General features: G+C 42.3%; 1 protein-coding gene across 1 annotated transcript in view; it reads right to left on the bottom strand.

The window, feature by feature from the left end:
- Positions 1 to 27,056, bottom strand: part of LOC118023318 (BDNF/NT-3 growth factors receptor-like) — a 177,838-nt gene that overhangs the window by 68,830 nt on the left and 81,952 nt on the right. The window contains exon 3 of the mRNA XM_035024406.1: positions 12,227 to 12,357. Within this exon, the coding sequence (XP_034880297.1) occupies positions 12,227 to 12,357 (131 nt within the window). The remainder of the gene's footprint in view (positions 1 to 12,226; positions 12,358 to 27,056) is intronic.

The following is a 27,056-nucleotide window of genomic DNA, read 5'->3' as shown; positions in this document are numbered from 1 at the left end:
AAGGGCCCTTGGGTGAGAAGGGGGATCAGGAGAGAGCAGCTGTAAGGGCAGAAGCAGAGGTCAGACAGGACACAGGGGCCACGCTGCTGGCTTAGAAGAAGGGGCCACAAGCCAAGCGATGTGGGTGGCCTCCAATAACTGGAAAAGGCCAGGAAACGTCTTCTGCCCTGGGGCTTCCAGAAAGAGCCAGCCCCGTTGACATCTTCCCTTTTGCTTAGTAAAACTGATTTGGGGCGTCTGACCATGAGAACTGTGAGAGAGATCATTTGTGTTGTGTTGGCCCCTGAGCTTGTAGTAATTAGTGACAGCAGCTACAGTTAAGGGACAAGGAGAAGGACACCCAGAGGACTCCTGCTGGTAGAGGTGGCATGTGTGTAGGTGAACGCCTTCTCTGGAGACTGCAGTGAGTCCTTACCAGTATTAGATGGCAAATGTGAAGATGCATAGTCACAAAAAATTGAACCCTGGGGCAGAATGAAAGCACGGTCATGCATCAGAAGTGTACTGAGCGTGAGACTACACCCCATGTCCAGGATCAAAGAACACTGCCAGGCCCCTGGCGGTCCTGCTGTAGCTCGTTGCCTTGACTCTGCTCTCCTGGGGGGGATGCTCCTGACCCGGGCAGCTTCTAGACCTTGGGATGTGCCACAAGTCAAGCTCCCAAGGAAAAGACCCTGGCGTGGAAATTAGCAGCCAAGACATTTATTAGGTATTAACACCTGCTGGGAGGGACTGGGCAGAGGGAGGAGCTGAGCTTCTGAAGCTGAGCCTCGTCTGGCCCTCCAGGATGAACCTTCGGAGCTGTCCTGAGTCGAGCCAAGGGGGCTGGGCCTTTGGAGCTTCACATCAGCCCGCCACTGGATGGAGGCCACCCCAGAAGGGGATTGTGACCTTGCGTGGACTTCCTGAGCCCCCACAGGTTACTGGCAGCTGAGACTGTTGCAGCCTTCCCAGCAAGCGAGGGAGCAAGTCCTTCATTCCCAAAGGGGGCAAGAGGCTCATCATCAAGTCTGCCGCATGATGAGCTTGCAATATGTAACTTAGCATGCCCAAGGCCGCTCTCCACACAGGAGGGCACGGATGAATATGCAGGGCCTGCCTTGCCTCAGTGACAAGGAAACATTAAGATGACAGAGGCAACAACAAGGTCGCAAAGTGTTTTCTGCTACAATCTAGCATTTTCACGAACTGCCTTTAGCCGGATTTGAAGCTTTCTCTCCAGTGATGACCTGACCCAACGATACAGAAATTATACCTAGAGTTTTCTTTAGGCTAGAGGCAGTTGTTTCCTATGCCAAATTCTGGAGATACCAAGCGAAAAAAGGGTCTGGTGGTGGGGTTCCCCATTCTCATGTTAGCATGTGGTTTTCTGAGAAGGGTCCCTTAAGAGCACCTGCTTTGAAAAGTGAGATTTGGTCCAGCAAGTACTGAGAGAGGCTATAAAACTTTGGTAGGGTTGTTGCCATGGAAACCACACATTTCTTCATTTAATAACAAAATGAACAGTGGCTGAGAGCCTGGAGTCTGGGGCTCTGCTCCCTGGAACCACCAGAAACAGGGTTTATACCCACCCAAACTCAGCCCCTTCATCCCTGTTGCATAGGGAGGTGTGAAGTGCTTATCTTGATGACTTGTTTAGGTCGGTTTTTAATCCAACGACTGTTTTGTTGAATTTCTAAGTAGGAAAAAATCACAGTTAGGGCAAGCAGATAGACACGGAGGAGATGGACATTGTCATCGGCTGGTGCAAAATACACACATGGGAACATCTTTCACCCTGGGACTTGCATTCTGGTTTTGGGTATGTGTCTTGTCTCCACTACTTCCTCTGACAGCAGAATCCAATGCTGGGCAAATAAAAGAACCCTTGACCCACAAGGTCTGTGTAAACTAGAGATAAAAGAGCACTGGAAAGGAATGAAAAGTGAGCGTTCATCTGGAAAGGTGGCACACGGGTCCAAGTACAGGCAGAGAAAGCAGGCAGGAGGATGTAAGGATGAAGAGGAGACTTCCCGATTCACTGTCTCCTGGAGGGCTAGCCACAAAAATTTGTGCTCTCCTAGTCAAAAGACTGGTCCTCACAATGGTGGTACTCAAAAAGAAGGCATTCTAGCTTAGAATTTAAAAAAAAATCTGGGTTCAAATTCTGACTCTGCTCTGGACCTCTCTGAACTCTGATTTTCTCCTCTGTGGAGTGAGGGTAATGATATCATCTACTTCACAGGGTCACCGGGAGGAATGAGTGAGGTCCTCCGTGTAAGCTGAGATGTGTCCCAGGTCCTGGTAGAGAGTGATATTTGAAATCAAAACCTCCAGGAGGCCAAAAGCTGCATGGATAAGGCACAGAGATGGCCCCCCACCATGGGAACTGTGGGCCCTGGAGGCTGTCCGCATTCCCCCCGCTGAAAGCCTTTGAAGCCTGTGGTGTCTTCTCAGAGATCAAGACTCCGTACTCAGAGGCTGCCCTGCATCACTGGGACAGCTTATTGCTGGGGCCTCAGCCTTTCTTTAACAGTGAGCTAGAGAAGGCTCCTGACCCTTTTAGGCCATTATCATCACAAGGTGTGAACAAATTCTGCATGTAACCTCTTTTCTTAAGTTTAGCTTTATAGTGTTGATTCAAGAGTGCTAGTGTGTGTGTGTGTGTGTGTGTGTGAGAGAGAGAGAGAGAGAGTCAGGCAGTGGGGTAGAGGGGTAGGATGGGAGAGAAGACAGGATTTTCGGGGGGGGGGGGGCACGAACCAAACTAAAAGAGCTAACGAGCATCTAACATTTCAATTTCCCCAAAGCAATCTACTGCAGGAAGAGACTGTTCTTAGTGTAATGTCAGAAGCTGTGCTTCAGTAAAATTTTTAGATTTAAGAAAGATTTTACTATTCATGGGGCAAGAGCATCCCACAAACCTAGCTCCATCCTATGTGCCCATCCATTTTTGCATGTTGGGTCCTTTTTCTAAATTATGATTCAACTCTATTTTAAGAGATTCAGAAAATATGGCAGTAACAAGTTGGGCAAAATCATCTTCTGAATTTGGCACTCGAAGGACAGAATTTTTCTAAGGGTGGAACCATAGCCAGACAGCAATCAGAAGCTGGAAAAATCCTGCTATCAACCCTATTTATAAAAATCATCTCTGTTTTTGTACCATGGCTGATTGTCATTTTTCTCAATTAAGGAAGGCTTGGCTGGTTCCCCAAGTCCTTGGCAATGGACATGAGGTGGCAGCTTCCCTCACTGACAATCGCCACCACTTTGACAGGCATATTTGCCCCATCGTTGAGCATTGCTATTTTCTTACTCCTGGTGTCTGCTTTGTAGTTTTGTTTCTTCTTATTCCTGGTGAATTTCCTGACACTTCAAAGCTACCATCCTTTTCTGAAGACATTCTCAAGGGAGAGGTCTCATCCAGAGCTACAGCGAATTACTGCCTTGAGCACACACTGATTCAGAGTTGGGAGAATTGAGCAGCATGCAATAAACTTCAGCACAGAACTGAGAAACTAGTGAAGGCAAAATAGAAGTCAGGAAAAAAAAAAAACAAAGGAAAATTAACATTCCTTTCAAATGCTTCCACGAAATATTAAGGCTAACTAACAAGAAGCTGGTAGGAGAGGCAAGAGAGCTTATTTGAAATCGTCCGTGTGAATGGATGCTGTAGGATACGACAAATGATCATGCATTTCAAAGTACAGGTGGTTTAGGAGACACAAGGTAAAACAGAGATTGTGTCCTTTTTAAATTTTTTTTTATTTTATTTTTTGTGTGTGTCCTTTTTTTAAACAGGTCTTATATTCTTCTCCTGTAATTTTTAACAAGGTAGAAACAAAGTTAAGGTGAAGGATAAGAAAAGAACAGATCATTATGGTGAGCCCTCATCGTGCCCAATGCCCACCGCCATGGGAGGGCAGTGAGTAAACCCCCATAGGAAACAACTAAGATGCACGAGAATGTCTGTCAATGTGCCTAAGTTCTTCTGGGTCAGGTTCATTGGGTCAAGATCTGTCGCTAATGGAGACTGTTGACTCTTCTGATAACTCTTAGACCTGCACTGTTCAATATGGTAGCCAACAGCCACAAGTGGATGGTGGTCATTTGAAATATGGCTAATCCAAACTGAGATGTGCTGTAGGTGTAAAATACACACCAGATTTTGGAAACTTTCAGCGAATAAAATATCTCATTAATATTTTTATATCAACAATATGTTAAAATGATATTTTAGATATGTCGAGTTAAATAAAATATATGAATACAGTTAGCTTCATCTGTTTCTTTTTACTTTTTAAATGTACATACTAGGAAATTTAAAAATACAAATGTGGCTTGCATTTGTGGCTCATATTATACTTCCGTTGGACAATACTGTTCTATAAAAGCCATATCAATAGGCTATCAATGGGTCAATATATCTTTTCGGACTGCTGGAAAACAATACTAGACTGAAATAGAATTAAGGCAGATACCCTTCTTGTAAGGTTTTCACGGGCAATGATTAGCCAGGTATTTAGAGTAAGCTGTAGTCCCAATGCTATGAGATTCTTCTAACTTATAGGGTCTCTTCTAAAGAATGGTAGAGGAAGCTTTTATCAAATTCTTATAAAAGTGAACTTTGGAAGACTATGTTGTAATACATTCAGAGATAGGAAGAGTTTGATAGAAGATCTTAAAAACTAAGGAGGGCACATTAGGTGGCTCCCCTACATCCTGACAAATGTAAAAACTAATGAAGTGATGATATGAAAATGAAATTGATCACACTCAGTGCTCACTGCGTACTAGAAAGCAACACTCTGTGTGTATCAACTCGATCATATGTAACTGGCCTTTGTGAGGACTTTAATTATGTACCAAGTGACAGCTTCAAATACAAGATTCATAGCCAGGGTGTTGATTGCTGCTATCTTTATTTTCACAGCCACGCTAACTCTTACCGTTCAGAATCTAACGAGTCGACCATCCAATGGGAAACACAAGGCCAAGTCCTAATTCACATGCTCTGAAATGCTTGCACTAATTTGGGTGGTGAAATTGACAGCTTATGTGTGCATATTACATCAAGCTGCATATTACAAATGCTAAGTCTTTGGAAGACATGAAACTAATTCATAGCAACAGTCATATACGAGTGATATTGACTCAAAGGAATGAATCAGAAGTCCTCCAGTAAGGGCAGCTGCAATATATTTACCGGCTTTAAATACAATTAAAAATCAGAGCCGATTTCACTAAAGTTGCTGATGGATCATGGTAGATCGGAACTCAATCGGGAGATGGCTTATCATGCTAAAGTCAATTAAAAAGTAGCACAGCTACTGCAAGGCCCAGGTTCCAGAGATATAGAAGTGTGAAGTGAAGCCTCCAGCTGTGTTCAATACCAGAGGAGTCCTCATTCCAGTGAAATGCACTGTTTTGGGTTTAGCATTTCTGAGAAAATGGGAATAAATTGGAGATGAGCCAGAAAAGAGGGTTAACAAGACAACTTAACAGGACAAAAACCAGATCTCCCGTCAAAGGTTAAAAGTTGAAGTTCCTGGAAAGGGGACATGGATGGAGCAACGTAGTAACTGGAGTCTACCTGACTCAAGTACAGGAGGGGGTTCTCACCAGGAAGATGTTACTCTCCGTCCCATAGTGTATGTGAGTGTGCATGTACACACACACACACACACACACATGCACGCCACCAGGGAAAAATGGGCTTACACTAAAGTACAATAGAAATCTACTAAATAATGTCTGGATCATAAAGATGATGAAGGCTTTTAATAAGCCACTATTAAAATTTCTATAATTTCTATTCCTAGAGACTTGTAAAGATGGGAGTGGATAGCACTTTCCGTAACATTGTCTGCTGGTAAAGTATACAAACTCCTTTTTTGGGGCAGAGCTAATGAATGTTCTCTTTAATATACTCATCTTGTCATCTTCCTTTTCCATTTTGTTGGAACAAGGATTTCACGTGCCAGTATCCATGGAGAAGTGTGGAGGGAGCACAGGAAGAGGGAGGAATTGGTGGAAAACTTCATGATTAATCAAGATGTGAGGACTGATAGGGTGACTACCATAAAAAAATAAAAACAAAAAGCCCCAAAATGAAAGAAAAAAAGAAAAGAGCCACCTGTCTTAGAGAAATTTGTGCCTGGGTAGAGCACTTGAATTGATGAACTCTCAATGCCCTTTCTCGTCTATGGATTGTTTCACTGTTCCAGAATGGGAGAGAATGAGTTTTCCTTTTTGAACCCTTATTCTGCCCTATCCATGTTCTGAGACAACTGGCTCTAGTCGCTTCTTCCCCAACAAAGGGCCTCATCTGTCCCATGTGACGACCTTGGATGGTTGGGCCACAGGTAGGTGACCTGGTGAAGACAGAGTGGAATCACTGAACACATGGTCTTTTCCTTCTTGAGCAGTCTGTATGGAGGAACAGAGACTGCATGAGCAGCAACTGGCCTGGAAGCAGGAGTCAGGTGTTAGGAAGCAGCAGAAAGGCAAGAGATACCTGGACTCCATCAGCAGGGAAGCCTAGAGGGCAATCCCTGATATCTCCTGCTGAGAGGATGAAGAAGGCACAGTCCTAAGGGCTACCTCAGATCCAGAGTGAGCTTTTAGACCCCAGGTGTTTCAGTCACAGTGAGGCCTTTCTGCCCCGCAGTTCCTATTTGAGTTGGTCATCTTCTATTTTTTTCTTCTCAGCTCCTCACCGCTTCTTTCAAGGATGGAATCTCTAATATTCTTTTGGGAAACCATGGTTCCCCACATTCAGTCTCTGTGTGTTGTATAGAGCTGACCCCATCTTCCATTTCCAGGGGTATGTATGTGACTCAAGTCTGGATATTCAGATTATTATCCAGAGAGTCAGAGGACCTGGTGACCCAACTCAGAACAAGCCAGTAGGAGTTGGCCCTTGGACATCAGTGTAATTGTTGGGGAACAGGAGCTCTCTTTTGGGTTGCTAGGATGGCAGGATCTAAGCCCAGAGCCATTGCTGCCAAGTCTTTCCCACAGTGGAAAGGGGATAACCTGTCTGGGAATACAGTTGATACAGAGGAAAGCAGAGCCAAGAGATACATACAGGGAGAATTGATTTCCTTGACCAGCAGTACCTGAAACTAGGACAGCAATAGCAAGGTTTTCCAGTAGCTTCAGCAAATAAATTTCCTTTTCTGCTTAAACCAGATTGAGTTAGGTTTCTCATAAGTATTCTATAATTTTTCTTATCAAAGCTGGTTATGATGTTTTGCTTATATTCACTCCAAGTTTCTTTATTTCCACCTATTTCCTTGAATTGCATTTCTACTCAGAAAAACACAGAAGTGTCTCTCATCCTTACACACAAATGAGCCCAACTAACACATACCTTTGCATTACTTGGTAAGTGGCATTGTGTTGAATTTCTTCACTTGGGTCTACTAGGGCATGTGAAAAATTCAATAAGTAAAAAGTGTGGTGCATGATGAGCATCAGACTTATGGGGAGGCCTGAGTTTTAGTCCTAGATCTGACATTAAGTGCCCTCGTTCAAGCTACGTGATCTTGGATGGGTCATTCGTCTTCTCTGCGTTCCCATTTCCTCACTGGCAAAATGTGGGAGTTAAGCTAAAGAACATCAGTTAATAGCTCTATATATCTGCATGGTGGTTTAATCATTTCTAAAATGATTTCTCATTAGATTACATTATTCTATATATATATCATTGTTACAGTTCCTCTCAGCTATAAAGTTCTATGACTATCAGTAGCTCATCAGACCGTTTCCTTACCTAGAAATGCCAACTGCGACTCTTCACTATTTCAAAGGCTACTTTTTTCTATAGTTTATCTGTCCATCCGTCCGTCCCTTCATTCATTCAACAAGCATTTATTCCATGCTACTAGATACTAGACAATGTGCTAAAAAGCATGGATTCCACCCTCAAGGATATGCCACTCTAACGGAGGAGATACACACATGCCGTTGATGACATAAGCCGACAGATACATATAGAATTAACAACCTTGACAAAGGCTATAAAGGACAAGTACAGATGCCTTAATAGATATAATAGGGAGGTCTGATCCAGCTGGCAGATCAGGCAAGGGGAGGTCTCCCCAAAGATGAGCAACTTGGACGGAGAGCGGATGGATTAATGGCAGCTGTGTGGACTGAGGGGCTGAGGTAGGGCTCTCCAGACGTAGGAATGGCAAAACATGTTGGATGCTACTTAGGGGCTGCAGAATGGTAATGTGCCAGAGGGCTTATCAGTCAACTTTGCCAAAACCCTTGGTGAAGAAAATCATCATTATTCCCTCTGTTAACAAGAAGATATTCAGAATCATGAAATGCAAAAATCCGGAAAGAAGTGCCTGCTGAAGTCAGATCTCACCATTCCCAGTCTCAAATGTTCCTGTGCGGTGCCTCTCACTCGCTTTAACTTACACCTCGAGGAAGTCACTCAACTTCCCTGGGTCTCGGATTTCTCATCTATAAAACATGAGGCTTGGGTTCTATATGATTTCTAAAGTCTGTCTTGTATGCAGCATTTTCTGTTTCTAGAAATACACCTGAGTTAGTGGAGAGGGAGAAAAGAGGCCATGAATCCTACGAAGTGCACTTTATTTAAAAAACAAAAATCAGTGTGCATTCATAGTACAAGAAAATGTTGTAGGCACCATAGCTATTGAAATGCAGGTTGGATAGAGCCAAAAATAGCTAACCCACAGCTAATGCAGGGAAACTACCATGAAGCATTTCCTTGGCAATTGAGTTACTTAAAGGTAAAGTAACTCATTCTGATCAAAGATGGGTTCCTCTGCTCCTCATCCCCTTTATGGGTTCTTCAATTGTAATTCAGTGTAAAGGGAAAAAAAAGAGATGGTGCATCCATTTCACTAAAAAACAAAGGTCATCCAAAAAATATAAAGAAAAGGTCAATCTGGTTGGCTCCAAACAAGCAGATCCTCTAACGGGAGAGGCGTGCTCAGCCCTCGTGGGTTCTTGAGTGTTTTAGGATCACTTCCGTCTTAGACCTGCTCCTGCAGATCCCTCAAGTTCTTAAATCATTTGGGGCAGGTGATGCCAGAATTTACAGGAAACTGACATCTGTCAGTCTAAATGCAAAGCCTTGGATTTCAAACCAGTCAGCTCCTTCTAGAGAAGGAAAGAGGACAATAGCTGCTATTTCTTAGATGCATAATCAATGCTGCAGGGGTTGCTAGGCAACGGGCAGAAAGCCTGTCAAACATCTCTGGGTGCCTCCAATGGAAGAGGAGCATCTCTGGCGGCAACTCCTCAGAGGTGACAGGCTGGGTAGGGCCCCGGAAGCTGCATTCCATTCGTCTCATTCCTTAAAAAATCGCTTTGCTGTGGTTAGGACTGAACCATAGAAATTTTCCTCCCAGGCTCAGGGGATAGTGTTTGAATACACTTCCAGTTGCCGAGCCCACAGCCCGAAAAGTGAGCAGGGCAGGCTGGTGAGAGCAGCTCTGTAAGGGGTCCATGTGTTATTCAGATCCATTCATCCTGGAGCTGGGGAAGGTCTCACTCGTGCCTTGGGTGGCTGCAGCCTCTGGATCCCAGAAAGTGAAAATGGGCATCCTCTCTGAAGCTAGTAGTCATTCAGGCAAACATAGCCTCTGATTGCAACAAGACTTTGCACGCAAGGTCGTGGAGATGAGACGTCTTAGGTGTGCGACCTTGAAGTTGGAATGAATTTTTGAGCGGCAGGTGTTTCATCCTCTCAACTTGAAATAATAGTTTCATTTGAATTTCAATAAGAAGGAACTAGCAGAGAGGGAGTCAGGAGTTGATAAAGGGGAAAATTAAGTTTGTGTTGGTTTGGTTGTTTTTTTGTTGGTTTGTTTTTAGCAGTGTTGATTCACAAGCACTCACCATAGGTCATGAATTCGCCAACTTCTTTGGCAGGGGGTTTATGAGGACCAGGTCCTGTGTCTAGGTCAGAGGTGGGATTAGGACTGGGACTGGATTCAAACCAGGGAGGATCCTCACTGATAATAGCAGTGGGAGATGTGCCTAAATGGAAGCAGGCTGTGGGCAGGGCAATTGTCCACACCCAGCTGACGCTAGCTGATCCTTCATCATGACCAGCCCAGGCCCTGAAGCCCTGTCTTAGCATGTGTTGGGAAGGAAATGAATGCAGGAGTTGAGGGTGCGTGGATTTAGCCGGGGAACACCCTGTTTTCAAGGGCATTCAGAGAAGTACAGCGAAGCAGGCAGAGAATACAGAATGACACTAAAATGAAAGGCTCTCCCCACTAGGAAATTTGGTGATTCCCTCTCCATATCTGGCTGAGGTCCCTCAGCTACTCCTACACTGTCATCTAGGATTCCCTAATCTCCCAGAATTTTCTCACATTCAAAGATGCTCACCTTCTGACCCCCAAGAATCTGAATTCAGAGTCTGAAGGCCTGACTTAGCTCCCTGGGTGACCTCCAAATATCAGTGGGAGGAAAACATGAACCCAGAACATGAATCCATGGTCTTCAGTGTCCTTGGGTATAACTCTTGGCTAGATTAGGATCAGATCTTCCCTAAGCTTCTTCCATCTCTCATATTTTATCAGTCTACGAATCTACAAAAATAGAGGCACCTTTTGGTCCCATTTACCCAAAGTGCGGGGAAAAGCTGCAGAGGAAAGCGAAGACTGCAGATAGAACACTGCCAAATGTTCTGAACATTTTGTGCTTTAAAAAATAACAAACTTTTTGGGTAAATGAAAGAAAAGAGGAAGCAGTCACAACCAGGAACCCCCCCCTCGCACCCCCCCCCCGAGTCACGGAAGGATTCTTATTTTACACCTTTTACCCCACTTGACCTCCCATCTTTCCAGCTTCACCTTCCTGTCTCCTCTCCTCTGGCTCCCTCTCCCCCTCCATTTGCCTAGCTTAGTGAGATGATGTTTATTGATATTACATTTACCCTCCCTAGAAAGTTCTGTCCTTTATTTGCTCCAAAGTGCAGCTTTAAAAACCTTTGGTGAGAGTCTAAGAGCCTCCGTGCCACTCAGTTTGGGTTACTCTAGATGGTATCAGGAAAGCAAATGCACTGTTTCTTCATTTAGATGAATTTTAACAGAAACTGTGTTTAATCCGCAGGATGGGTAAGTTCCAGAAGAATTTTCTCTCTCCTCAATTACCTATTATGTATATACTAAAGTATTTCAATGCTAAGTACAGCAGTAATGAAATAGACATTTGATTTTTTTTTTTTAGACATTTGATTTTTAAATATGAAAGGTTGTCCTGGTTGTAACTAGTAAACAAACACCACTCTATAAACATCCTGTGTTTGGCAGAAACAAACAAAACCCAATCATCCTCCGTGAAGCCAAGAAGCTACATTTTATTATACTAGCCAAGCCCATATTCCTTTGCCACTTAATTCATTTTATAAATATATGCCTCTTTTAAGTCTTTTACATATATTATTCAATACCTTGGTGAGTTGGGTTTTCTTTTTTTTTTAGTTTTGACAATGCATATGTAAAAGATCAGCTGAAGTCTTTTGTGCTATTTTTGTTAATTCTTATGTTTTAGAGAGCTCAGTGGAAATTTCATCCCCTCCAGTAACATTTATCTTACTCAAGACCAGGTCTCCTTTTTGAGTTTTGGGAGGAAGTGGTGGGAAGTAGGGACTTTCAGCCTCCTTTATTTCAGTAAAACCTTGTGTCTCCTAGGGTGGTGGAATCTACAAGAGATACCATCCACCCCAGGATGGAATCATGCCCATACTGTATTCAATCCTGGGGCTCTGGGAACATTTGGGAGGGACAGGGACAGGTGTAACAGAAGATGTCAGCAGAACAGAGAACTGAGAGGGAAAGCGAACTCCAGTCTCCCTCCCAGAGCCTCCGCTGAGGACAAGCTGCACCTGAGCTTGGTACAAGCACTGAGCCATGCAAGGACACAGATTGAGTCTCCAAGACTTGGCGGGAGGAATTCTGTTTGACCCTACTGACCTCCATCCAGTATTTAGTTAGCATTGACTTGGAAGAGTAGCCCAGAGCTATTTACAGCCTATGGACTGGTAGGTCGCCCCTGAGAAGAAGCTCCGACAGTTAGATGTGCCCAAAACACCCTTCCCACTGTCCACTTAGTTCCAGGAAATTTGAACTCATCCACCAGAGCAGACATAATTTGCTCCTGAACTGGCTGAATACAACATGAAATAACGTACTTCCACATGTGAGTGTGACCACGGATAATGAGACATTCTGGAGTGTTCTCTTACCTTCACTGCCACCAAGATCTTGTCCTGCTCAGGACAGAGGTTATAGCATTCAGCTAGGAAAACTTTTCCAAAGGCTCCTTCGCCTAGCTCCCTTTTCAGAACAATGTTATGTCTCTTGATGTGCTGAACAACTGTAAAACAAAGACAGAATGGAAATTGGAATCAAGGCACGCGGAGATGAAGGCAGAGGGTGGGAGTCAGGGGCCCGCCTCCTGAGCTTCTCCCCTCTGCACCAGCAAACCAAAGGAGAGGCTCAGTATCCGTCCTCACTGTCCACCCCAAGTGGCTGGAAGGAGGTTGCACCAGCGTGCTCTCCAGAGCTCAATTATTATTTTCACTAGAACTGAAAGAGTGACCTCCCCGTTGGCTACAGAATGTCATTAATGAACTTTCCAAATTAGGAGAGGGGAGAAATGAGAAAGGATGGGACATTAACGGCAGGCCTCTCACAAGCCAGACGCTTTGCATATACTAGTTTGTCATGTGTCTCGTGGGGAAAGGCAGGGAGAGAGCCAGGAATCCCTATTTCTTTGTTAAGATGCCTCAGACTTCTAGAGGAGGGAGGCTCAGAGGAGTGAGCCTCATGGCTAGTTAAAGCTTTGTCCTCCTGGTGAGCCGGGCTAGACCATGGTTGAGACTCACTTCTCGTTCCAGAAATGTTTAGACCATGCTACGGCTGGCTTCCCCAACCCTCTCTAAGATCATACCCTAGTCTTGGCTCTCCAAAGCCAAGAAGAGACAAGAATAGCTGCATGGCAGGAAGAGAGAATACTTCCCCCTCTAGTCTAGAGTGGAGCTGGTCCACATCAACTCATCGGTACTTCTTCCTGAGGAACAAGGCAGGAGGCAGCCAAGGCTCTCTGGAAGCCCATCAGCTGCAAGGGGGGGGAGCAGAACGAAGCATTGCTCAGAAGGACAGAGCCAGTGGGAAGCCCAAAAGGAGACTCTGTGGAGGACAGAGCTGCAGTGGGAGCTTGTGCCTCTTCACCTTGACCATCAAATGCTCCCATCCTCAGCACAGGGTTCCACAAGGTCATTGCCTGCCATTCTTTTCTGGATGCCTCATCCCTGAATGGCAGTATTAAAAAGAGATTGAGAAGCCCTCTGGAACTTGGAATGTGTAGCTAACAGTATTCTCTCATTTTACTCCCACAGCCCTGGGAAGCATCCCTCTCCATATTTTGTAAGTGGGGAAACTGAGCCTGCAGAAATTTCAGTGATTCTCAGTGTGGGAACGGAGGAGTTGAAATTTGAATTCAGGTCTATCTGAATCCAGAGTACATGCACAAAGTTTCTTTTCCATAGCAAATCGTGTCACACATGGCAAGAGAAATAGAAATATATAAACAATAAAAAGTAAATATACTCTTCCACCCTTCAAAGGCCAGTTCAAATTCTTCCTGAGAGGGTTTCCAAGACAACTTTGGCCACCAAAGTCCTCCTTCTCTGAATTCATAGTATGTCATGATTTATGCTTAGTTGAATTCTGGCTTATCTCCCAATCATTGCACATCTGTAAACTCCCCGAGGCTAAAAGCAACCCCATCTATCTCCTATAATCATGTGCAATGCCTCAGGTGCTGAGCCCGTGGAAGATTTATTACTGTGGTTAAATTTGATGATCTTTCTTTAAAAGTTTTTTTTCTTGAATGTGAACTGCATTGTGAAAACAAAAGGAAATACAAAGCATATTTCTGTAGTTTAAATAAAGTAAACCTCCCATCCCATTCAAGAATAGACCATCATTAGTACAGTGAAAACACCACTATGACACCTTATTCTTCCTTGATGGTATCCACTTCCCCACTCTCTTCCAGGGGTAATTACTAGCCTGAATTTTGTGTTAATCATTTCCTCTATAGGTTTGCTACTAATGATATATCCCTAATGAGATATTGTTTGACTTTGCTACATAAGTGGAAACATACAATGTGTGTTCTTCCATGTCTTGCATTTTTCACTCAACAATATCCTTGAGATTGAGTTGCATTGAGTTACGGTGTGTGTGTAGTAGTAATTCCTTTGCTCTTACTACTTTATAATATTCTCTGAAAGGACTATACCACCACTTATTTATTCATTCTATGTTGATGGATCTGCTCTACAGTTTCTTTTTAGATACAATTTCATATAAAATGCAAGCGGTGATTAAGGTTTTGCTTTAATAGGATTTTTCCCCTGATAATTCATGTGGTTTGGAGCTATGACAGCTTCCATGACCCTCTGGGAACACAGGGTGATTAAAAAAAAAAATCAAAAGGTCTTTTATGAGCAACAATATTAATGAATATAAGAATGTATATTAATTTCTCATGCTCCAGTAGCAATGGCTGAACTTAAGAGAAATGTGTTCATTAGGTAGAGTGCCCATATAAAGAGACAAATGTAATTCTTGCAGAGAATTAGCTGCCATATTTAAATCTAATATTTAACTCCATGGTTGTCACACGTTCATTGAGAATTAAATTGCCACTTGATTTACTTTACATTCTCACCAAATCGAGGCAAGTATTTAACTTTTTTCTTTTGCTTTTGATTTACACTTTTCTCTCTCTCTTTCTTTCTTTCTTTTTAATTTTCTAACTAAGAGAAGAAGTTGGTGGGAAATAAGTTGAAGTGTATAAAGCTATGGATAAAGCCATAATTCCATCACCTTTAAAACTAAAATTGATGGGACTGGTTTTTCTATGCTGACCTTGAAAGCAGCAAGTTTATCTTTTCTTTCAGAAATGGGCTATTTTGCATTAATTGCTTTGCTGGTTTGGGACATAATAGATTATATGAATGGATTTTTACCAATGGATTCCCTCTAAGCAGAATTTCTCTTTTATAAGACTAGAAGCCACTCAGAAGCAGAGAGAAAAATTTTGTGTTTGTATTTGTGTTCCTGACAGGGCCTCACAGTGCTTTGCAAATAGCTGGTGCTATACAAATATTTGTTGAAAAAAGGTACCAATAGTAATTAACAACCACAGATAAATACTATTTAATCAAATATCATTTCAGTTCACTGACAACCATCTTCTCAAGTGGGCAATAAAGCAGCCCAGTTCTCCAAGGTCAGGGGTGGGGACAACTAACCTGAAGCTCCCACATCACTGAGCTAAGAATTTCTTCCCAATCTCCTCCAAGAGAGCATCAGGGCTCATCCCCACCTGCCCCAACTCCTGTTTCCATCCGTCACCACCGGAAGTCCTCGGACCATCTCAGGGTATCATCCCTCCTTACCCAACCTCTTACTCCAACACCACTCATAAATGCCAATCCCTTCATCTCCCTCAAAGACCTTCTCAGGGGCCCTCTGGCCTTGTTTCACGCATCAGCTCCCTATGTCCCCAACCTCTCCTTAAGCCTCCCTCGACCTCCTTGACTCAAATAAAATCTTGGCTATGCCCAGAGGACCTCTGTGGCCTCAAATGGAGACCATCCCCCAAACTTTTCCCAGGTACTTGAGGGCCTGTGTGCTTAATTTCTGACCACTACCCCCTTTCTCCTGCCAGAGCCTCAGCTGTCTCAAAGAATCTATTTTAAGGATCCAGCAGTCTATACCACTTCTGCCCCCTCATCACTGGTTATTCCTCTTATCCACCGATCTCCTGGCTTACACTCTTCCTCTTCACCCTACCCATGCCATCATTCTCAGAGCCTGAGGCACAGAGACGTTCAGTAACTTGCCTAAGCTGCCGAAACACTGGGCTACCATTTATCTGAGTCTTTTAATAGTGTAGCCAAGAGCCAGGCACTGGGAGGTTTGGTTTGGCTGTCTGGATGGCATTAAGGTGACTTTCTCTGGGAGCAAGACTGTCTTAATGAAGGAAGCAATGCACTGATTCACATTCTGCACAAGCTCTTGATTTCACTGTGGACTAGCACTTTGAATAACACTGTCTTAAAAGGCCTTATGAACATTTGGATTCATTTGATACAAAATATTCTGAGTGAAGTGAGTCTAAAGATTCCATGATAAATAAACTATCAGGTAAGTATGTAAAATTTTTACATGCTTCCTTTTCTGAGATCAGTCAATTGTCTGTTCTTAACTCCTGAGACTTGAGTAAAATCACCTCAAACCCAACGTGAACAAGTAATAAAAAAATAAATAAAAACCCAAACTCTACCATAAATGTCTTCCTACACTTGGAGGAAAACTCAAAACAATAGTTGATTAAAAAAAAAAAAAAGTTTTGTAGAAAAGTTCCTCTTTAAAATTCACCGTGCTAGAAGATGAGGCGGTATCAATGCGAGATGGAAATACACCAAATTCATATGGTCTGCAGACTGACCTATGTACCCCAATAGAGTCAAAACAAAGCACAGGATTAAATTATTGTATGAACAAATCTACTCTATGGAATCAGAGAGAAACTGATGACCAGCAATAGTAATCAGGATGAGTGGCTGAAAACTATCTGGATGCCTTTGCCATTAATGGGATTTTCCAGAGTGGAAATTTGGTGCCCTTGGTCATTTGCTTCATGAGGACCAGAACTGAGTAGATTTCCAGTTTTGTGTTAGTATCACATTACAACCCCTGACAGATGCATTTTCTCACAAGTACCTTCAGTAGTTTACAGAGACGCTTGCAGTTTCAGATGGTTTAAATCAAATTTCTCGTATCGGTATCCCCCAGAAACAGATATTCTATATAGACACACAGGCTATAGATAAAGTATTAATCTATGTCCATATTCATTACTACTAAATCTAAAACTAACGAAATAAATAAATAAATAAATAAATAAATAAATAAATAAATAAATAAAACTACCCACTTAAGGATGAACTCGGAAATGTATCCTTCTAATTTCCTCAGTAATGCGGCTTCATAGAAAGCCCCTTGGCCCAGTGGACATATCCTGCTCAGCCTATGACCCTTAAATTGAGTCATTAATTGAAATCTCTAATATATGCCAAGTACTAAGTGATCTAAAGTTACAAGGAAGACTATTCTAGAGTTTGAAGCAGAAAGGTAAAAAGTAATATGCTCTAGAAGACAATATTCTACAGTAGATGCAATCTCTCTGTTTCTCTACAAACCTGAGTGTGGGGTCAGCCTTAGCATTTCCATCTCAAAGGACTGGATGCTATAATGGCAAAAGAACTTAAACCTCCTCATGTTTGGTAGTCAGCAAGTGAGGCTCAGAATAGTGACGCATTTCCTCAGGGCCACAGTGCTAGAAGGTGACAGAGCCAGGACTCTATAACATAGGCCCCCATTTGAGACTGAAGGCAGTGAGGGCCTCTTGGCATTAAGGTGGAAATAGGCATTTCATCTAGTTAATATCTCTTCTATCAGAAATACTTGAAATGCTCACATTTATCATCTGAAATGGACCAAGCATCTCATACTCAAGAATTTCATCAGAAAACTGCTAACAAAATAAAATGAGTGCAAAAAGTAAGAAATAAAACTTAAATACCTTGGAAAAAGCTTGAGCTTGATTTTATACAGGATGAACAAATGTCATTTACTAAATATCTTACTGTCTATTTCATGGGCAGCATATTGAAACAGGTAAAATCATCCACCTTGTAAAAATAAAGTTGCATGAAAGACTGGAACTATGGTTTTGAATTTCATCTACATTTTTATTAAAATACAAGGTGGCACTAAATTGGAAATAAATGCAATTAAGACCACAGACATAAAACATACCAGGACAAGACAAGGCGAAATATTCATAAATAATATTTATGATGAAAAAGAACATGTAATAATACTGAGCTGTTCTTAAGTACTTTTTAGCAAAAAATCCCAATGTGCATTACCATCAATTAATTTTCATATCTCTCCAAATGAGGTCAACAGTCACATTTATTTTACAGATGACACCGCAATTAATTGACTTACTCGTGGTCATAGAGGGACCCACTTATCCTTTTCCAAGTGCTATTTCCACTGAAATGAGGAAACGGGGAGGGGCCTAACATGTGCAGATTGCTATTATGGGCCAGAAAATGTGCTGAGAGGTTTACAAGAATTATCAATCTTCATAGTAATCCGGTAGGGTATCCTTATGTCCATTTTCAAATTAAAGTAAAAAGAAGAGGATCAGATGAACTAAGTAATTCACCCAATGTTGTACAACCAGTAACAGGCAGAGTTAAAATTCTTTCTACTACAATATTCTACTTTGCCTTGGCCTTCTTATAGAAAACAAAGTAAAAGAAAAGCCAGATTAGCTGGATTTTCTCCACCTAGGGATATGTGGGTCGACTTTTACCAATTTAGTTCAATAAGTCTTGACTAAGCACCTACTATAGCCTGGGCATTTTTCTGGGGCCCACTATCCCCAAGGATAGGGGGGATGAGCAAAATAATCCCTGTCCTTAAGCAACTCACAACCTCAAGGAGCAGAAAAACACATATACTCATATCTATCGTATCTTTTACTAACACCTTTGCTTCATTCACAAAAGATTGTAGGTACTTGATGTGACCATGCAAAGAAAAACAAAACACTCAAATAAAAACTCAAGTCCAGGAAAGTGGAATAGAAGGCCAAGACAAGGTGGTAAGTAGAAACGCAAATGTGCAGATTCTAGGGGTCCCACATGGTTATTAAAATTAAGTCATAATTTGGCTCTGAGGTTCCTGGCAGCAGAAACCAAAAGAGAAACACAATAATTAATAAAATGTTGACTACCCATAAGTAAAAGCACACAGATTCCTTATGGTAAGTGAGATTCTTCATGGCATTTAGTTTTTGAAGGAATATATCAAAATATATCATATATCATATATATATCAAAATATATTTGAAGGAATGTGGATTTTACACAGGGGATCAATGTCCTCAATCATGCCCATAGAGTAAATAGTGTTCTTTCTTAAGAATAGTGCTTACACAAACCATGAATCATGGAACACTACATCTAAAACTAATGATGCAATGTATGGGGATAATATGAGAATAAAAAAATTAAAAAAAAAAAAAAAGAATAGTGCTTACAGCAGAGCTCTGTAAGAAATAAACACACAGCACAATAGCTACCCTTGGCAAAAGCACTGCAAGATATGATGGCATCTTATCAGAATGGCATAAAAATCAAGGTCTCAGGGAATGCTCAAGAATGCCTTGGGGATGTGATTTCCCTATACCCACTGCTGGGCCTAGAACATGTCAGGCGATCAACACAGAGAACAAGGAGCCATGTGATCAAAATGGGCACCTAAGAAAGGCAGGAGAAAGGGCCACAAATGAGCCTGATGGGGGCACAGGAGTAAACAAGAAGTAAGTGGGAAGAAGGGAGGGAGGAAGGGAACTGGTAGGAGAGATTCCTGGGGAAGCCATTGAGGGTCCAGTGGGTAAGAGATACCAGAAACATTCTGAAACAGAGAGTAGAGATTTTGAGTGAGCCACCTTCTGAAGGCCTCAACTCTGCTGCTCGTCACAGCATGGAGCCAAGGAAGGAGGAAGTAGACTTCTGGGGATTCCGGAAGGGCCCACTAAGAACAGACCATCAGGGGCGCCTGGGTGGCTCAGATGGTTGAGCGTCTGCCTTCGGCTCAGGTCATGATTCCGGGGTCCTGGGATCGAGTCCCACATCAGGCTACCTGCTCCTTGGGAGCCTGCTTCTCCCTCTGCCTCTCTCTCTCTCTCTGTCTCTCATGAATAAATAAATAAAATCTTTAAAAAAAAAAAAAAAAAAGAACAGACCATCATAAGCTTTCAGGCTAAGCCTGGCATGGGGTCCAGTGATGGGCAAGACACTCTTGCAAGCAACTTTACATTAAGACACCAAGTAGCTACTTGGATGCCCCATACAACATCCAGAGGCAGCAAAGGACCCTTCCATCCTAAACCAAATTTTAAGACCCGGTGCTGAATGAGAGCAGGGCAGCTGTGGGGGAAGGGAGAGGGAATGGAGATTATTGAAACCCAAAGTCACAGGAGATAAAGGTGATCAGGTTATTTGAAGTTAAAATCCAAACGCTTCTTGTAGAAAACATCCAAGGAGGGGGGAAAGCCCCAGAAATCATCTTTCAAGCTGTGAGACTGAAGGGAACACCATACTTCAAAATACACATACGGCACATCCTTCGCTTTGACAGCCCCTAACAGCCAAAATTATATCTGTTTTACACACTGGCATGTGGTGGAATTGGATTGATTTGCCCTGACAGCCCTCCCTGCTGGAACAATACTTGTCAGTCAGCCCCAGCAATGTTTATATTTTCAAGAATAATTATGCCGAGTGACTGTACGAAATCTTGGCAGGTGGGCCAGAGGGTCTTATCTGTCTATCCCTCTGACCCTGTGTCCCTGAGCTCTAAAGCTCCTCCTGCTCCCGAGGATGGAAAACATCCCTTTCATGACCCACACCCCCTCCTAAGCTGTATGCACAAGCCTCCATTTGAGGGTTCAACACTGGTGCCTGTCTTATCATCTGAGACCCTCCACTCCTGTGCCCTCCCCATGGAAGCTTTCCTTCCTTCAGTAACTTCAACTGGTAGCCATTATGGTTTCTTAATCGACTTCTTCAAGATAGTTGGGTTTTACCAATGTACACCTACCTGAATGCTCTCATCATGCAAGACATCTTTAGTTTTGGGTGGGAATTCAGGGCTTCCCTGACCTGTGTCTAATGTAAACATAGTGACTATCTTCTCTGTGCACACACTCTAGCACACATGTTCTAGATCACAATGGTATCAATGGTGATGGGAAGGACAAGCAAAGTACAAGGCAAGTGGGCCACTCAGGAAAGGCTCATGAGGCCATTGGGCCAACCTCAGAAGAGCAGGTTGGAGTCTTTATGAGGGAAGCTCTGAACTCAAGAGAAAGGGGCAAGTGCTTTGCTTAAGGCACAGTGGAAGGCCAGTGGTCATTTTATAAGGTCCAGAATTTCATGCCAGCTTCTCAGGCTGCTTTCCACGGCTCTAGACTCTGCCCAGATTCCAGGAGAGTCCATAACCAATGATACATGGCCAATATCCAAAAGATGGAGGGTGACAGACAAGATTTTTGGGTGCATCCCAAATATTTTCCATCTCTAGAGGGCTTTCTGTCCAATTAATAGGCAAAGCAGAGTCTGATGATATTTCCTCTTTAATATGCTTATTTCAGAACTCACATTTTGGAAGGTAATGTTAATGTTTATTTTCTTTAAAGGATTTTGTAATACTTGTAGCATCTTTCAATTCTTCCCCCCCCCCCCCCCATTTCACCATTTAAGCATCTATGTGAAGAGCGCTGTGTTGGGTGGTGTGGAAGACCCAAGGATGAAGAAGGAGAAGAGGATGTCAGTGGATGTTAAATACATAGCCGCTGTGTGCTGGGCATTGTGTTAAGCACTGTACACACATTCTCTTCTCAAGACATTCTGACGGACCTGCGGAGAGACATCACTCTCTCCTTTTAGGGAATGTGGTACCTGAGTCTTGAAGATGTTAAGTAACTTGCCCAAAGCCACACAGCTGGAAAGTGGGCAAGGCAAGCTCAGACTGGTTTCAAAACCAAGCAATCTCCCCCAGTAGAACATGAATCTTTCCCCCAAAGGATGGGCAGTCTAACAGAGAGATGAGGCAAATATACAAATAACAATTGTCAAAGGCAGACTATCAAAACTGCTGTGACAAATGTAAAAAAATATAGGGTTAAGGGTGTATAGAAGAAAAAGAGTCAAATTCTTTGAGTAAAGGATTTGGGGTTGGAAGATGTGCCACGTGAATTTTCCCTTATAAGTTGAGTGGGGCTTGAAATGTTGGTCAGAAAGAAGGGCCATGTTGGCCATAATTAATTATGACATTTCCAAAATGCCAGGATGTCAAGGACTTGATCGTACACTGGATCTTCATGTTAACACATGTCCACATTAAAGTCCCAAATCTGAAAACTGTTTAAGTTGAACTAAATGAAGTTTTCATTTGTGCAGGCCCAAATGTGACAAATATCAGCTATTTTGTATGGCTTAACCTAATTTATGGCTAGGCTGTTGTGTTTGCAAACAGAACTTCTGGATGTTAGAAAAGAAGCCCTATCTTTTAATTTTCAAGAAAATATTCAGGAACTCAATACACGGACATGGTAAGAAATCAAATAGTACTGAAGAACTCATGATGGAAAGAAATTGTACCCTTCTACATGCCTCCCTATCCTCAAACCCATTCTCTTGGGTGTCTGATTCAATCCAGTTTGGATTTTTGTTTTCTAGGGATTTCCTCCAGAACTCTAATCAATACGTATACTTTCTCTTCCTGTTTTCCCAGTTTAAGACACTCAGCAATTCTCCGCTCTTCAAGAGAAAGATTTTATTCACACTATCTCCCACCTTTTCCCAATAACTGGGAGCTGTATATTTTTAGTTCTTCTACTGATAATCTATCATACCCTTTTTTAAGCCATTATGCTAGACTCTTCTGTATATCATGAGCCTATTAGCTCCCCCTACCTTTCCTCTACCCCAGTCACTTCACATACTCTTTGATCTTGACCTTTACTGCAATTCTGTCATGACTGTTATTATGTACTTCAACTTATGATATGGTACAATTAAGTGTCTTATGTGACTAAAAATTGAAAAGTGATAAACACAATTTATTTCGATAAACGGCCAGCTTAATACTGTATGCTACAAGGTTAAGTAGGTGCCAGGACTGGATTTTCTTTTCCACATGTCTAATGTCACACAGAGAACTTCTGGGCCACTGGAAGGAGGATGTTCCTAAGCATCAAGATCAAATGCCTTCTCTTCCCTACCATCAAGATTGTCCTAGTGTATAATTCAAATCGATAGATTTTTCATTTATCCTGTTGGCACTTGGCAGACCTTTCAATTTGAGGCCTGGGGTTTCTTCAACACTGGGAAATTGCCTTCTGGTTTTTTTCTTTGTTCATTTTTTCTCTACCATTTTTCTGTGTTCTCATTACTATTTGGAAATCTTAGTAGCCTATGTCACCTCTCATATAGTTGAACTGTATGAATTATCTCTCATGAATTGCTTCTCTATGTCTCTTATCTTTTCTTCACCAGCCTTCTCTATCTCTGCTCTTTATTCTGGAAAATGTTCTTGACTCTCTTTCAGACTTGTGATTGAAAACCTTAGTTCAGCATCGTATATTTAATTTCTATGAGTTCCTTCTTGTTATCTTAGGATTCATTTTTCGTAGCTACCTAACTTTGATTTATGTATATAAACATCTCAAGTCAGAGAACACTTGCTTGTTTTTAATTCTTTTCTGATTCCTAAAATACTTGTTTCCTCCAATGTCAGTTTTTTCTCTTTGGATCTTTACATTCAGTGCTTATCATCCTCATGTGTATGCTGGATCTTGAATCTTATTTATATTTAAGGATGGAAGCCTGGGTAGGGTTTCTTGAGCTCTTATGTCAGTAATTCTGTTTTCAGATGGTGATATTGCTTAGGAATTGGGTCACTGGTAGAATACATAGATAGACAGGCCTTGCTTTAGGACACACAGGCAGAAAGTGGGCCATTAAGCTGGAGCATAAACATGCCAGACTAAAGAGAACGTCACTCTGGGGCTTCAATATCCATACTATTAGCCCTCATCCTCTAGGACAATCTGGCAATTTCTGCATAGAAGTGCTTTTGATTTTTTTTTTTTTTAATCTGAGGATAAATAATGGGTGGCTATCTGTTTTTCTGCCAGATTGGAGGGGGTGGTGCATACCACTCATTCAGTTGCCCTGCCAGTATGTGTAAGCCCTTTCCCATAGATACTCTCTACTGTACCTGCTGCATTTGTTGGCTCCAAGCCTGGAGAGCAATAGGGCAGTCCTGCCTCCACCTCAGACCCCCTATAGCATATTCTGAAATGAAGATTCCTCTACTGTGTTTCATGCATGCCCATGATGACCACACACCATCTCTCTTCCAAAAATCTATTGAGAAATCTTACCCATTAAGGATTTCCACCTCTCCTTCCCTTCACTGTATGGATATGCTCAGCTCAACAGTCCAGATGGAATGTCTTCACTACCTTTCTAAGGAAGTGCTTCTTGGAGTCTCCAAAGCAGATGGGATGTTCTCCAAGAGCTCAAGCAAGACCTTAAATAACCTATCCGTTTTATAAACGAGGACAGTAAGGCACAGTAAAAGTGCTCATTTGCCAGAACTGAGCCAGGACCCAAAACCCATTTGCTTGCCCTTAAATCCAATGCCATTTTCATTATACTCTGATCTCTCTCATTATAGACATTTATCATCCAAATACAATAAATACCTCAAAAGAGTAAGAACAGAGGAAATCGGGAAAGGCAAAGGCGATATGAAGTCAGTGGAATATTGCTATAGTCTGTCCCCGGAAGTCAAATCACTCTTCCTCCATAGCTACCAGATTTATCTCTTTTGTCTTCTGCCTATTTACACTTTCCATCTTTGATGAGCTGCAAAACCTTGGGTGTGAATTCATGTCAAGAAGCATAGTGATGAAGGCGGTTTATGAGCTGTGAGCAGATTTATAACGTGAGAGTCATGGTGTTCGGGTCCCTTTCCTCTCTGTCTTATGATGAAGACTTGTTCTTGTTCTGTGGGCTTCTGTCAGCTGGAATACTTCCAATTTTTGCAGTCAATGATACAAGTTCTGTTTCTGGAGAACAGTTGTAAGAAGTACACAACTAAGTAACATTTACCTAATTGTACTGCTTGAGAGAGGAGAGAACAGTTCCCACCCATTGGGCTTTGGGGTCCTGTTGGGAAACTAAGAGAGGGTCCCACAAATCCAGCTCCTGTTATGGTTCCCCAGGTTTTATAATGAAGTCTTTTATAGAAATTGCCTTCTCCTGCGAGAGTTTCAATGCTGCTATTACAAAGGGAACTACTTATACTGAATGTGATTAAAACTTCTGTTCTTATGTGTTAATACAAACCATTTAATTCAGGGTTGGCATGGTCCAAAGTACTGAAATGATATCAAATATTTGGAGTAGATTATATTAAACAAATTCATTCAAGAATAAGCCAACATTAAATTTTACGGTATGCTGAAGTTGAGGAAGAAATCAGTTTGGGGGTACCTGGGGGTATCACTAAAAAGTGTCCAGTCCTGCCTGGTAGACCCACTGGGACCTGGGCAGACAAGCCTCTAGGAAGAACCTGATTTCTCAGGAGGAATGACGTCTACAGTGGAGCCTGAGCTTACGCTGAGGGCCTACCATCAGACTCCAGTCACTAATTTGGTCTGGGCTCCTCCCCCTAGAAATGCTTGAGTGATCCAATGTTTGTAAGGCACAGAAAAAATATGCTTAGATTTTGTCCCTCCATCTTATGCAGGTACACAGTGATTACAAGCCTAGATGAAACGACCCTAACCATCCAAGAACCTGTGAAGGCCAAGGAGGAAAATGCCCATGGAGGAAGAGAAATGAGAAACGAGGAGGGAGGTGGTCCCTGTGCAGGGCCCAGGATGATAACGGGGCAAGTGATGAGTGAAAATGGCCACAGTCCGCTGGCAGGGAGTAATGCGCAGAAAGGAAGCCCCAGTCCAATCTCTGCTAATATCTAACCACTTGACTAAGAGCAATTTACTTAAACTCTCTGTCCAATTTCAATTTATTTCCTTTAGCTGTAAAATGGGAATAAAAATACCTGCTCCCTGCCCCCTAGTGAAAACGAAATGGTATGCTAAATAAAAAGTACTCTAACAAATAAAATGTGCTATAAATGTTATGTGTTGGGACCACTGCTATTTAGCAACTTCACACTCAAGATTACACGGTGACTTACAGATACACTTCATTGGTTCAAAGTAATGTTAACTATGACACACAACAACAATAATAATGGGGCCTGCTGTTCTCCGAGTACTTTCAGGCTCATAAAGTACTCTCCCACGGTCTTTAATTTGAACCTTAAAACAACTCGGTGAAATAGGCTATGAAAATGTCCTGAGTTCCATTTCACAGCTGAGAACACAGAGGCTCAGAGAGGCCAGGGAGTTCATCCAAGTCTGCACAGCTGGTCAGTTCTAGAGCCAAAGCCCCAGCGTGGCCTTTTAATTCCAAGTTCAATATCCCTAATGCCCGAGTGGCAGAGTGGGCATTCTGGAGACCAAGAGAGTAAGAAGCTTCATTCCAGACATAAAACTGGTAGGTCAGACACTAAGATCAATGCAAGATGCTAATCAAAAATAGTGCCAAGCATTTGCCTACCGGAGGGATAGGAAGTCAAGAAGGAGAAGTTAATGTGTATGGGAATTATAGAAAGGTTTCACAGATTTAAAAAAAAAGAAAAGCAAAGAAAAGAAAAAGGAAAAAGGTCTGGGTTGAAATGTGAAGAATGGATCTCTTTGAATAGTGAGAGGCAAAGTGGGGCAGGGCTCTTAAGAAACAAGGAGAAGCCAAGGCACAAAGGCAGGGTAGTAGGAATACAGCTGCTCTGGTTAATCCAGGGTGTGGTGAGAGGGGGCAGGATTAGGGTTTCAATAGAAGTTCCCATTGGTTAAATGAGACCAGATCATAGAGCACCTGTGGGTTAGCTGAGAGGTCTAGATTTGATCCAATAAGTAGATGGGAGCTATCATAGGTTCCTGAATGAGGGTGTGGCATTATATAAGCAGCATATTTTCTGGTAGGAATATGCTCAGTGTATTAAATGCACCCAGAAGCAAAGAGAGAAGCTAGATGTTTGCATTAATAAAGGCATAATCATGAAGTCCTGGGTTACAGTGTGGCAATGAAAATAAAAAGAAAGCTATAAATCGTAACAGCCAACTTGTTCATAATCTGAGCAAAGAATTATTCACTCAGCTACCATACTCCACATGACTCTCAGAAACATGACCAGCTTCTCTCAATCACATTTCCCCTTAGCCATGCTGCCAAGTGATCCAGAGTTGCCAAAGCAAAGGGTTCATTAAAAATC

The sequence above is a fragment of the Mirounga leonina genome, unplaced genomic scaffold, assembly GCF_011800145.1.
Source record: "Mirounga leonina isolate KUSES-001 unplaced genomic scaffold, KU_Mleo_1.0 Mir_179, whole genome shotgun sequence".
NCBI classification, from domain to species: Eukaryota; Metazoa; Chordata; class Mammalia; order Carnivora; family Phocidae; genus Mirounga; species Mirounga leonina.
This window is presented reverse-complemented; position numbering and strand designations above follow the sequence as displayed.